The sequence below is a fragment of the Ranitomeya imitator genome, chromosome 5, assembly GCF_032444005.1.
Source record: "Ranitomeya imitator isolate aRanImi1 chromosome 5, aRanImi1.pri, whole genome shotgun sequence".
In the NCBI taxonomy this organism is placed as follows: Eukaryota; Metazoa; Chordata; class Amphibia; order Anura; family Dendrobatidae; genus Ranitomeya; species Ranitomeya imitator.
Window position 1 is genome coordinate 405,708,599 of NC_091286.1, and position 13,639 is coordinate 405,722,237.

Here is a 13,639-nt window from a genome sequence, read left to right on the forward strand (position 1 = left end):
CCGCATATTCATTACTGTAATGAGCGGTAACGGTGACCGCTCAGTACAGGAAGAAGCTGCCGGCGCCAGGGAACAGACGTGCAGGAACCGCACCAGGAGCAGGTGAGTATAACGGGGAGGGGAGCACTGTGCTGCGAGATATTCACCTGCTCCTCGTTCCGGCGCCGCTCCATCTTCAGCTGTGACGCTCAGGTTAGAGGGCGCGGTGACGTGGTTAGTGCGCACCCTCTGCCTGAATGTCAGTGCAGGAGACGCTGAAGATGGAGCTGCGCCGGAACGAGGAGCAGGTGAATATTGAAAGTGCCAGGGGCCTGAGTGATGGAGAGGTGAGTATGTGTGTTTTTTTTTTTTTGTTTTTTTTTATCGCAGCAACAGCAAATGGGGCAAGTGTCTGTATGGAGCATCTATGGGGCCATAACGATTGTGCAGCATTATATGGGGCCATAACGTTTGTGCAGCACTATATGCTAATATATATGCTAATAATAGCAAATTGGTACAATTTAGGAACACATATGAATTATTAACCTTGTAATCAAAAGAAATGCAATAAACATTACTCTGCAATCACATACAAAGACTCCATTGCCCCTCTTTGGAAGAAAAAAAAAGTGGGGCTGTTTTAGTAGCATTTGAAAGAGAAATCTTCTTTATAGCCATAACACATTTATAACTAATACAACAATTAACGGACAAAGAGGGGAAAGTAAGAGGAGACAGAGAGAGGAAAAGAGACAAGAGGGGGAAGGGGGGGAAGGCCCCCATTGGTATCTATTTTTACTTTTGACATTTACCGGTAGCCGCTGCATTTTCCACCCTAGGCTTATACTCGAGTCATTAAGTTTTCCCAGTTTTTTGGGGCAAAATTAGGGGGGTTCGGCTTATACTCGGGTCGGCTTATACTCGAGTATATACGGGTATGTATTTTTCCTACAGTATATTTCTAATTGGAGGCATTTGCTAACAATATTATTATTACAACTACTAAATATTGGGATAGGATCTTGGAGCTGGGCATACCCCTTTAACTGACACAGCACCAGCTTCAGAGTTAAGTATAGTTGCCAGTCCACTGGTTATAGCCCAAAAAAGAGATAATATATAATAAAAAGCAGTCTGTTTTTTTTTTTTAAATTGAAAACTATTAAAAGTCCAGTGAAACTTTTAATAAGCCATATGTGCAACAGGCAACACTTCAGCTCCACAGACCCTTTCTCAAGCTACGGTAAATATATCCTGCTTTGAGCAGGGGGATGGACCAGACTTCCAACTCTACCATTCTATGATTCTATGATATCTATATAATAATAATATCCAGTTGAGAGCAGAACTCTCTAAAATGTAATCTACAAATATATATATTGGTCTTGCAGATGAGAAGGTCTTTAGGAAGAGACCATATTACAGTTGAATACAATTCTGGAATTGATATACTATCTGTACTGCTTGTGATAAGTATTGGAAGGAGACACTTTTTATCTTGTTTATAATAAGCACCTTGTCACTGCAGAATTTTTATTAAATAATCATTAAATTTGAGTTTTAATAACGACCCTCTTCTAATTTCCAGCTTATAAATGTTTGCTCCAGTGATGGGCAGCGAGTGTTTGAAGCTGCAGCTGTGGGCAGTCTGCTGGCAGGAGGTCCCATAGTTGCAGTCCTTGGCATGGTGTACAACGTCTATATATTGGGTCCCACTGGCTTTCTTGGCTCTGCAGTGTTTATTCTGTTTTATCCAGCTATGGTGAGTTACTTCCTTCAGATTTTTAATTAGCAATTGGCCTTTTCTCATTTCCGAGATGCTGCTGCTTTTCTAGAAAGGACCACAAATAGTTTCACTGTCTGGATTAAAAGCTGGATTTTCACATTTGCCAATTATTGTGAATGTGCTTTCCTAGGAATGTTCATTTGCCAATAATCGGATAGTGTAAATAGGCTGCCAGTCGCCCGATGAATGAGTAAAACACTTGTTCGCCAAGCAATCTATAGCGTAAACTGCTCGCTTGTTGGGGAAAATGGTTTTTAAACAAACTTAAAAATCATTGTTTCCTGCAACACATCATTCTGTGTAAACAGGACATGCTGCCAAGAACATTGGCAGTCTATGCGCACAGAACAATGTCTCTAAACAGCTTATTGTCGGTCATTTAACACCGCAGGTTGGGTGTTGTAAACCCGTCATTAGACTTTCTGGTTTTTGAGCATTATCCATTTAGCCCTTTTTACGTCCCCCTTTTTTTTTAATATACTTTTATTCACACCCTGTGAAAGACTAATGATATTTAACGGAGCTGTGACAGATTCCTACCAGTGACATCTGTCACCTCTGGGCTATCTTGGCATTGGTGTAATGGATAGCAAAGCTGTAGTCAGTATGCCTCTCTGACTTATTCTCCTCCACAAATGGCCAATAATAAGTAATATATTTGCTGTACTAACATGGTAAGATTAGGCTTCTTTCTTGTCGCCTTGATTATGTGCTGATCGTGATATTACAGCATTTGCGTTATGTTGCAAAGTTTAAATACTACTGACTTCATGAGACTGTAAGTTAACAGTATAAAACAGGGCCATATATTGTTCAGAAGCTGCGTATTTTCTATACAATATGACTCATGGCAAAGTGTGAAAATCCATTCTCACATTCTCTTGTATGCTCAAAATATACAGCAAGCCCAGTTTTAGGGCTTGATGGATGGAAGACACGGAACAATTTGTTACTAGAATTTCATTTATGAGGCAGTTTTCTGTGATGTATCAATGTATATGTAGTTAGGGTTGATAAGGTAAGGTCGAAAGAAAAAGATGGAACAGTATGCAGAGGGAAATTACAGGAATCATGCGCAATCTTGAATTAGAATTAGAATAAAATAATTTAATTTGTGCCACTGCAATAATTTTTTGCCTGCCTTAAAGGGATTGTTCGTTTTTTTTTTTAAAGACGTGCACATGTGTAAAACAATAAACACTTGGATACTCCGGGTCCAGCATTGCCTCTCCACTGCTATTGAGGTCTTTGCTGATGTCTGCAGTGCACATCATCTCTATACCCAATCATTGTACTAAGCGGCTCGGCCTATGTGGGTGGAACAAGTCTCTGAACTCAGTAATCAGCTGCAGCGGTGATGTGCCCTGTAGTCTTGGCTAGAGTTGATAATAACGTTTTGTAGGACACTGGTCCAGCATTCACCGTGGTCCTAGGTCCCCTCTTATAATTAGAAAAATGAGGAAGAAATGGTAGTGAGCCCACAACATTGAAAAATGTAGAAAACAACCTTTACTAAATGAAAACAAGGCCTGTCTAGCCTTGCAGGAAATAGGCATCAAACACAGCAAGAGAGGACATATATTAAGGCACACATTGTACTGTATCATTGAAGTCCTAAGCACCTCCATAATAATGAGGGTAAATATTGGGGGCAGCATTTTCATCCCAATGATGCATTAGTAAAAAATGACTTCTTTCTTTGTGCAGATGTTTGTATCTAGACTCACTGCATACTTCAGAAGGAAATGTGTTTCAGTCACTGATGAACGTGTTCAGAAGATGAATGAAGTCCTAAATTACATCAAATTCATTAAGATGTATGCTTGGGTGAAAGCATTCTCTCAAAATGTGCAGAGTAAGTTCTCCTGCTTCCATGTGAACCTTTTTCATGCTGATTTCGGGCAATGTGTAACTAATAAAACCATCCTGAGATAGCAGGGCTTTATCATTAAACATTTCCACTATTGAATATCACATGTATATTTAAAGGGAACCTGGCTTAATTCAGGTAAGTAACAAGGATGCAGGGAGAAGGAAGGATATTGTGATCAGTACCAATAATTATAATTTGCGACTTGCAACCCAAGCGAGATGTGGTGTTCTCATGCGTTGACCCTGCAGCCCATGGCGCCCTTTTTTGTATATACTATGCTTTTTGTTGTAGGGGCTCCCACAATGTTCTCTGATCAAAGCAGTGAATGTAGTTCAGGAGATCATAGAGATGAGCTTACACTGGCCGTCTACTTTGTTTGCACTTGAAAGGGGTTATCCTCTAATCTGCTATGGAAATAATATGGAAATAAGCTGACTTTGTTAATGTTGCAAAAAAACGAGCATTAAACATATATTTGCCTCTCATTTCCTTTAGAAATACGAGAAAATGAACGCAAAATCCTTGAAAAAGGTGGATATTTCCAGAGCATCACTGTGGGAGTTGCTCCTATCGTTGTGGTCATTGCCAGTGTGGTCACCTTTTCTGTGCACATGATGCTTGGATACGACCTCACCGCTGCCCAGGTAAGATGACATAGAGGTGAATGCTTACTCTAGATTTTATAAAATCACAGTTTAGTCAGCAGGAGATAACCTCTAGAGAACTAGAAACCCTGTTGCCAGGTGGTCCTCCATATTCATGGGCTCTGTATTGCCCCGCCCCATCACTGATTGTCAGCTTTCTAACTATGCACAGTGTACAGAGAAAGCTGCCAATCAGTGGTGGGGCAGGTTATGCAGAGCTCAGCATTCAGAGAACTGGTAAGTATGTAATGGATGAAACACTGATTTTATCTAAACTGCAGCAAGCAGCCCAGAAAGTGACACATCTTTAGAATCAAGAGTCTCTATCTCCACAGTGGGAACTAAAAGTATTCATACCCCTTTAAATTTTTTACTCTCTGTTTCATTGCAGCCATTTGGTAAATTCCAAAAAGTTCATTTCTCCTTCGCCACAATGGGGGACACAGAACCATGGGTGTTATGCTGCTGTCGCTAGGAGGCTGACACTAAGTTGAGACAAAAAAAGTTAGCTCCTCCCCTGCAGTATACACCCTCCTGCTGGCTTCCAGAGACCCAGTTCAAGCTTAGTGTCTGTAGGAGGCACACAGGGTCTGCTATTCAGACCAGAATTTCTCTTATTATTTTTATTTTTTTAATTTTTTTTTTACTATTTAACTTTTTTACAAGTTCATTTTTTCCTCATTAATGTACACTCTGCACCCCATCTTGACTGAAAAAAAAAACAGAAATGTAGAAATTTTTGAAAATGTAATAAAAAAGAAAAACTGAAACATCACATGGTCATAAGTGTTCAGACCCTTTGCTCAGACACTCCTATTTAAGTCACATGCTGTCCATTTCTTTGTGATCCTCCTTGAGATGGTTCTACTCCTTCATTGGAGTCCAGCTGTGTTTAATTAAACTAAGGCTGTGTGCACACGTTGCAGATTTTTCAAGTTTTTTCGCTATAAAAACGCTATAAAAATGCGAAAAAAACGCATGCATTATGCATCCCATCATTTAGAATGCATACCGCAATTTTTGTGCACATGATGTTTTTTTTTCCGCGAAAAAAACGCATCGCGGTAAAAAACGCAGCATGTTCATTAATGTTGCGGATTTTTTTTGCAGATTTCCCACTATAAATTATTGCATTGGGAACCTCCGGAAAAATCCGCAGTAAAAACGCGCAAAAACGCATGCGGATTTCTTGCAGAAAATGTCCTGTTTTGCTCGGGAAATTTCTGCAAGAAATCCTGAACATGTGCACATAGCCTAATAGGACTTAGCCTAATAGGATTTGGAAAGGCACACACCTGTCTATATAAGACCTCACAGCTCACAGTGCATGTCAGACCAAATGAGAATCATGAGGTCAAAGGAACTGATCAATGTGCTCAGAGACAGAATTGTGGCAAGACACTGATCTGGCCAAGGTTACAACAGAATTTCTGCAGTACTCAAGGTTCCTAAGAGCATAATGGCCTTCATAATCCTTAAATGGAAGAAGTTTGGGACCACCAGAAGTCTTCCTAGACCTGGCCATCCAGCCAAACTGATCATTCATGGGAGAAGAGCCTCGGTGAGAGAGGTAAAGTAGAACCCCAAGATCACTGTGGCTGAGCTCCAGAGATGGGAGAAAGTTCCACAAAGTCAACTATCGCTGCAGCCCTCCACCAGTCGCGCCTTTATGGCAGAGTGGCCCGACGGAAGCTTCTTCTCAGTGCAAGTCATATGAAAGCCCGCATAGAGTTTGCTAAAAAAAAACACATGAAGGACTCCCAGACTATGAGAAATAAAATTCTCTGGTCTGATCAGACAAAGATAGACGATTTTGGTGATAATTCTAAGCAGTACCGGTATGTGTGGAAAAAAACAGGCACTGCTCATCGCCTGCCCATTACAATCCCAACAGTGAAAATTGATGGTGGCAGCATCATGCTATGGGGGATTTTTTCAGCTGCAGGGACAGGACGACTGGTTGTCATTGAAGGAAACATGAATGTGGCCAAGTACAGAGATATCCTGGATGAAAACCTCTTCCAGAGTGCTCTGGACCTCAGACTTGGCCGGAGGTTCATCTTCCAAAAAGACAATGACCCTAAGCACACAGCTAAAATAACAAAGGAGTGGCTTCAGAACAACTCTGTGACCATTCTTAACTGGCCCAACCAGAGCCCTCACCTTAACCTAATTGAGCCTCTCTGGAGAGACCTGAAAATGGCTGTCCACCAACGTTCACCATCCAACCTGACGGAACTGGAGAGAATCTGCAAGGAAGAATGGCAGAGGATCCCCAAATCCAGGTGTGAAAAACTTGTTGCATCATTCCCAAGAAGACTCATGGCTGTACTGTGTGTCTCCTAGTGTTCAGGATGAAAACTATGCATGTGTCATACCATACTGTATGTCATTGTTAAATTTTGTATTTTCATATCAGTTTCCTATGGTAGTAGAGGAATACTTTGCTTCCTATTTTAGCGCCATTCATTATCTCATGCTCTTGTTTTCCTGATATCTTGATAGAAGTCTATAAAGTTTCTTCTGGGTGCTTTTTGGCTGCCATTTTTTTTCCTTAATTGTTATCCTGTTGTCGAGTAAGACAATGACGGGTCTCATGTTCAGTCTCACCAGTGTAATACTTTACAAAGAATCCATGAACACTATTTATTTGCAGTAACATATAGCACAGTAGCCAACTTGTTCCATTTCTAGTACATCTATTTGCCATCTTCTGTAACCAGACTATGCCAGTATATGGTTGCTTATAAACCTTAGATTGTTAGCGGATGCCGGTTGATTACGATGTACGATTTACTAACATCCAGTTTATCTAATGTCTAACTACCTAGCTGGTGTGGATTATTCCTGAACACTCAGGAATGGATCTCCGAGTCGCATATGGCTCCCGAGCTATGAACAGAAAAGCTCCATTGAAGTGGAAAGCTTAAGGCCCCTTCACATTAAGCGACGCTGCAGCGATACCGACAACGATCCGGATCGCTGCAGCGTCGCTGTTTGGTCGCTGGAGAGCTGTCACACAGACCGCTCTCCAGCGACCAACGATGCCGGTAACCAGGGTAAACATCGGGTAACTAAGCGCAGGGCCGCGCTTAGTAACCCGATGTTTACCCTGGTTACCATGCTAAAAGTAAAAAAAACAAACACTACATACTTACCTACCGCTGTCTGTCCTCCAGCGCTGCGCTCTGCTTCTCTGCTCTCCTCCTGTACTGTCTGTGAGCCGGAAAGCAGAGCGGTGACGTCACCGCTCTGCTTTCCGGCTCACAGACAGTACAGGAGGAGTGCAGAGCGCAGCGCTGGAGGACAGACAGCGGTAGGTAAGTATCTAGTGTTTGTTTTTTTTTACTTTTAGCATGGTAACCAGGGTAAACATCGGGTTACTAAGCGCGGCCCTGCGCTTAGTTACCCGATGTTTACCCTGGTTACCAGTGAAGACATCGCTGGATCGGTGTCACACACGCCGATCCAGCGATGTCAGCAGGAGTCCAGCGACGAAATAAAGTTCTGGACTTTATTCAGCGACCAACGATCTCCCAGCAGGGGCCTGATCGTTGGTCGCTGTCACACATAACGATTTCATTAACGATATCGTTGCTACGTCACAAATAGCAACGATATCGTTAACAATATCGTTATGTGTGAAGGTACCTTTACTTGATAGTGAAGCCAGACACATTGTGTGAGATTTCTCATACTAAGTACTCCACAATTCTGACACAATTTACGTATAAAAATCCAACCTTCATTACTTACTACATTTGTTTTGAATTTCTGACTCTTTCAAAAACCTTTTAGGGCCTGGCCTCATTGGAAAGGAAAATGGGCATGGTTAAAATGCTGCACAAATTGTGCCCAAATTTTGCTCAAATTTCTGTCACAAATTAAGCCAAGTAATAGGTGGCTGAAACTTGGTTAGACAGCCTAAAGATGCACTAGATTTGTCACTGAAATCTTGCGCATTTTAAGACTGTCTGAATTTGCTTTGATTGAAAATTAGAACGTATTGATAAATCCACCATGTTATATTTTTTTTCTAGGCTTTTACAGTTGTCACAGTCTTTAATTCCATGACCTTTGCACTAAAGGTGACGCCGTTCTCTGTGAAATCTCTCTCTGAGGCTTCGGTATCGATGGAAAGGTTTAAGGTAAGCTGCGGTCCACAGGACTGATGCAGTTTGTTCCTGCGTTGTCCGGATGACATGGTGTCCTTTAGTAAAAATTCTAATTGGGGCCTAATTAGGGTTTGTTACTAGTTTTTGGAAGTTTTAGTCATCCATTGTTATTGGCCGCTTGGTTTTATGCTGGGGATAATATTTCTTGTCTTAGCAGTATTTGTTTGTTACTAATACGTGCGTATTTGCTGGCTGCCTAATCTCGCAGTCATCCACCTCTAATGAATGCAGTCGGCCTGATGATGTGCAGCTGTTTCTTTTCAAACCACTCACTTTTTGTGCTTAACCAGTCTTCAGGTCTATAGACATAGTTATGTCATGCCAGTGAAAGTTACACTGGAGCAGGCAGAGGGACCTATGAGCTGCCGAGAAGGTAACGTAGGCCCAAGAGAGCATGTCAGCTCTTAACGTAACCACTAACAGAAGTCATTTGTTTCAGCTCTAGCAAATCAAGTCAGATTGGTCTCCAGCTCAAAACTCACAAGGCTGTAAGTGATAAGTCCGCTAGGTGTAGCTGCATATGGTATGGCTAGAGGAATTCTGGAGGCTGAGAAGGTGGATAGCGGATTTTATAATAGGTTATGTTGGGGTGAAGTTGGGATTCCTTCATCAGGGTCTTTAATAGCTTTATCTGTACTGCATGTTTTATGGCAGGCGTCATTGCTCTATGTCTTTGTTATCTATGTACAGGTCCACTCCTCTATTATGATGTTGAGAGAAATGGGGGACTGGCGTTGTTAGACTGTTAATTTGCTTACTTAGAGTGGGAAATTTGCTCCAGAAATGCTCCCAGTCACCATCAATCTGGGATAGTTGTCTCTAATAAGCTACCTTTTGCTCCGCAGCAGCTTCCTTCCACTGTATAGCCTGATGTTTTTGCTTCCTGCGTGACCTAGACCTGACCTGCTGTCTCATCTTTGCACCTTTCTCACAACCTCCTATCAGAGTTTATTTCTAATGGAAGAGGTTCACATGGTAAAGAAAAAGCCATCCTGCCCAAACATCACCATTCAGCTGCAAAATGCTACCTTAGCATGGGATTCTTCCCATGCCAGCACCCAGTGCTCTCCGAAGACCACCCCCAAACTGAAAAAAGACAAGAAGGGGGCAAAAGGAAAGAAAGAGAAGGATAATTTGCAGAAAGAAGGACCACAGGCTGTTCTAGCAGAGCAAAAAGGACATCTACTGGTTGATAATGATGAGCAAGCCAGCCCTGATGAAGAAGGCAAAGATATGCAGCTATCAAGTATGAGGCTCCAGCGGGCTTTATACAGCATTGATCTGGAGATTGAACAGGTAAAACCTGTAACTCTATTGTTAAAATATCTCAAATAAAAAACTGAAAGCAATCTGATTTTGTAGAATTCCTTATTTATGGTGTGGTGTTAAAGGGGTTGTCTAGTCACAAGATATTGATCACCTGTCCAATCAATATTACATAGGTGGGAGGCTGACATGCGGCACCCCCACTCCATCAACTCTATGTAAGCTCCGGCGGCATGGTTATCTAGCAGCTGCCAGTACACTTTCAATGTAGTTGCATTCTGCAGCTCTGTTTACTGGGATTATATCCAGCCACTGCTGGAGCTTCTAACAACTGATCCGTGAGGGGGCTGGGTGTCGGACCCACACCAATCTGCTATCTTGGGGGTGTGCAGCCAGATGTCCGTATAAATCAGACCAAGAATGGGACGCGCTGCTCAGACTAGCCGCAGCCCTCCTGACCCGAGCATGGCCGCTTCATATATTTCTATGAAGCTATCCCACTCGGGTCAGGAGCCCTACCGGCCTGTCCGATTTGCAGGCATGTCTGAATTCACCCCAAAGCTAGGTCATCAATAAGTTATGATTGGACAACACCTTTACGTCTGTGTTTGTGCATAGTCTTTTACCTTACTGTTGTGTAGTGAAGTACTCATAAAAACGCCCGTATGATTCATTGCCACCCTGTGGTCAGATGTCCAGCTATCAGTAACTTACCACCTGTCCTGTGGATAGGGGAAAACTTTTTGTTCTGGACAGAATCATTGTACAGGAAACCTTCAGGTTTATTTTTTTACTGAAACTAGTGGCATGGTTGCATATATTTCTAGTACAACAATATAAATGATGCCTGGAGTAAATTAAGCTCTGAAGTAATAAATGAGCATGGAAGTGCATTTGGGATGATGAAGGAATCGCTACACCCCTAATGCATTTACAGGCTAATTTGCAAAACTTACTTTCTCCGAGCTGTCACATCTATGATAAATTCGACCTACTGATTCTTTTCCGAAATCCCATCTGTTAGTGGCAACCAGTAATTTTTGAACTGTACACCGCAGGTTGTTTAGAAGTGGTTTGGACACCTGGAGCGGAGACACTGAGTACGTGGAGATTATACATTTCCTTATTTCGTTGGTTCAGGTTTTCATTCCTTTACGGACACCTAGCCACAGTGATAATACAATTTAATTTGCAACTTTACTTTTAATACACGTTGTTGAATTAGCATTGGATAAATTAATAATTAGTTTTGTTCCTTTTCCTCTCTAGGGCAAGTTGATAGGGATATGTGGATGTGTGGGCAGTGGAAAAACATCCTTAATTTCTGCTATACTTGGACAGGTAATGTACAGGTTAATTTCAGAAACTGTGTGTGGGTGCACATAAGATACATTGTGGATTAAAACTAACATGTATTTCCATTGCTCTTCCTGATGGGGACATTGAAGGATCACTTGTTGTCCATATACTGTATGCATTGAGCTTCGAAGCGGGATACAAGTGACCTTATGTTATTTAACTCCATGCAGAATTTGATAGATTTAAAGTGGATGCAATGTCTTTTGCTAAAACTGTCACTATGTGACTGCAGTCTTCAGAATCCTTACAGTATGCGCAACATACAGTATCAAGATTCTCCTGTATCAGCGGCAAGAGCTGGATGTCATGTGGCCACAATTATGCAATTTGCTTACATTCTGATTATGTGTGTATGGTCTCGCTCAATACAAGTAAATTGGGCAAAGCTACACATGTTTTGCTCTTAGCCTAAGATCGGGGTTAGCACACAGGTCAAGGGCAGCGGTGCAACAGATGGGTGATGCATGCAGGACATGGATAGCTGAGGGACTGGAAACCGTAGGTATATGGGAGACCTCCCGAGAACGATGGGCCAGGTAGCCAGAATGCTGGCAATCATAGGGAGACGTCCGGGAAACTGTAGGCAAGCAGGTGGCGTACCGGAAACCATAGGCAAGCGAGAGACATCCAGGAGAGTAAAAGCAGGCGGGAAACGTCTGGAGACCGCAGGCAGGCCTGATTATGGAAACTACAGGCAGATGGGAGACGTTTAGGAGATTGCAGACTGCAAGTGACCAGGCTAAGATGTACAAAGAAATTCAGAGTCTAATAACACTAAAGTCTTTATACCAAAGCAAAGGTGTGTATTCACCTTTCACAGTATGTGTTTTTGAAGTTTATTCCTGCCTGAGCTTGGATCCAGGCAGTTTCTGACCACACATATAATAAAGTCAATGTGTCAGTATACTTCTTTCCTTTTCCATGACTTGGATTCTTCTTCCTCCTTTTCTAAAGTACTTAGCACGTCCTTAGAGGGGACATGTGCACTTAATACATAGTGAAATGTAGAAGTTAATGATTATAGCATAATAATTACATTCTACTTCTAAGTTCTTAAGTATGTAACTGACACATCTCTTGAATCGGGGTCTCTGCCCCTACATTATGTTGCTCTCTGATTGGATGGCAAAAACCTGATGACAGATTCGCTGTAAGGTGGCGGTTCACTCCATATAAACATAGCATGATGGTGGAATTAACTTTTATCTGATGAATTTGAGTTTGTATTGAAAATAAAGTTGTCCAAAGTGGCTATACATAATCAATTCCACCAGACAAAGGATGAGCAATTGTTCATTAAAGGGAACCTGTCAGCACGATTGTGCATAGTAACCTACACACAGTGACTGGTTGGCGCCGTTATACTGAATAAAATGATACCTGAGTTGATGAAATCCGTCTTGTGGTTGTTTCTTAATCTTTATTTTCAGTTTTGTGTTAATTATATGCCCGTGCCCTGGGGCGGCCTGGAGGTGGGGTCTGCATGTGGTGCTCAGATTAGGTATTCATAATGCAGACTGCTGACAGGTCACTGATCCCTCAGTGACCTGCCCCTTAGTTTACATAATGAATACCAGCACATACTGAATGTTAAAAAAACAGCTTCTGCAGGCAAGGGCCAGCCGTCGGACCTGCGCTGCAGCATTATCGCATGTGTTTACTGTGCACGTAATCCCTTTTGCTTATTTAGCGAAGCAAGAAAAAAAAAAGTCAATTTGAAAATGGAGCCTGCCGCGCCTGCGCAGTAGCAGCTATTGGTGTGTATAGAGATCTGATAACTGATATTGTGCAGGCATCGACAGCGCTATCTTGCTGTAGACAAAAATTTTTCCTCCTCCAAGATGGCGCAGCCAACGGAATAGCAGCTATCGGATCTCTATACACCCTGATAGCTGCTACTGCGCAGGCACGGCGGGCGCCATTTTCAAATTGACTTTTTTTTTTCTCCCTTCCTCAGTTAAATAAGCAAAAGGGATTAAGTGCACAGTAAACACATGCGATTATGCTGCAGTGCAGGTCCAACGGTTGGCCCCTGCCTGCAGAAGCGTTTTTTTTTCTCCTACGCCTCATTGGGGGACACAGGACCATGGGTGTTATGCTGCTGCCACTAGGAGGACACTAAGTAATACAGAAAGAATAGCTCCTCCCCTGCAGTAAACACCCTCCTGCTGGCTCCAAGTGAACCAGTTCTTGCTTACTGTCTGTAGGAGACACTTGGGTCTGCTTTCAGACCCCACCATTTTATTTAAATTTTTACTTTTTATTCTGTTTTTTCCCTTAACGGAGTGAATGGGGGCGACGGACCCTTTCTTGGTTCCGATCTTCCCCGAATCATCAACAGGCAAGTACATGGAGCATCCCTCCCGTATCCTTTCCTGCAACGTTGGATGCCAGCCCTGAGCTCACCTTACGGGCGACGATTCCTTTGCGTTCCGATCTCACCCCTCCGTTAGCAGGCAACCAAATGGAGTAGCCCTCCATCTACCTCTCCTGGAGCCAGGTGCATAGCCAGACATAAATATGTATGGCGTCCGTGCAGCCCCCCTCTGCATCA

General features: G+C 42.5%; 1 protein-coding gene across 2 annotated transcripts in view; it reads left to right on the plus strand.

Moving 5' to 3' along the window:
* ABCC5 (ATP binding cassette subfamily C member 5) overlaps positions 1–13,639 on the plus strand; it is a 139,483-nt gene that overhangs the window by 63,299 nt on the left and 62,545 nt on the right. Inside the window, exons 7-12 of one of the 2 annotated variants that reach the window (XM_069726983.1) lie at positions 1,571–1,744; positions 3,476–3,623; positions 4,137–4,285; positions 8,326–8,433; positions 9,406–9,756; positions 10,996–11,067. In XM_069726983.1, coding sequence (XP_069583084.1) covers positions 1,571–1,744; positions 3,476–3,623; positions 4,137–4,285; positions 8,326–8,433; positions 9,406–9,756; positions 10,996–11,067 — 1,002 coding nt within the window. Of the gene's footprint in view, positions 1–1,570; positions 1,745–3,475; positions 3,624–4,136; positions 4,286–8,325; positions 8,434–9,305; positions 9,757–10,995; positions 11,068–13,639 lie in introns of those variants that run through there. The other variant, XM_069726984.1, reaches the window with a different exon arrangement.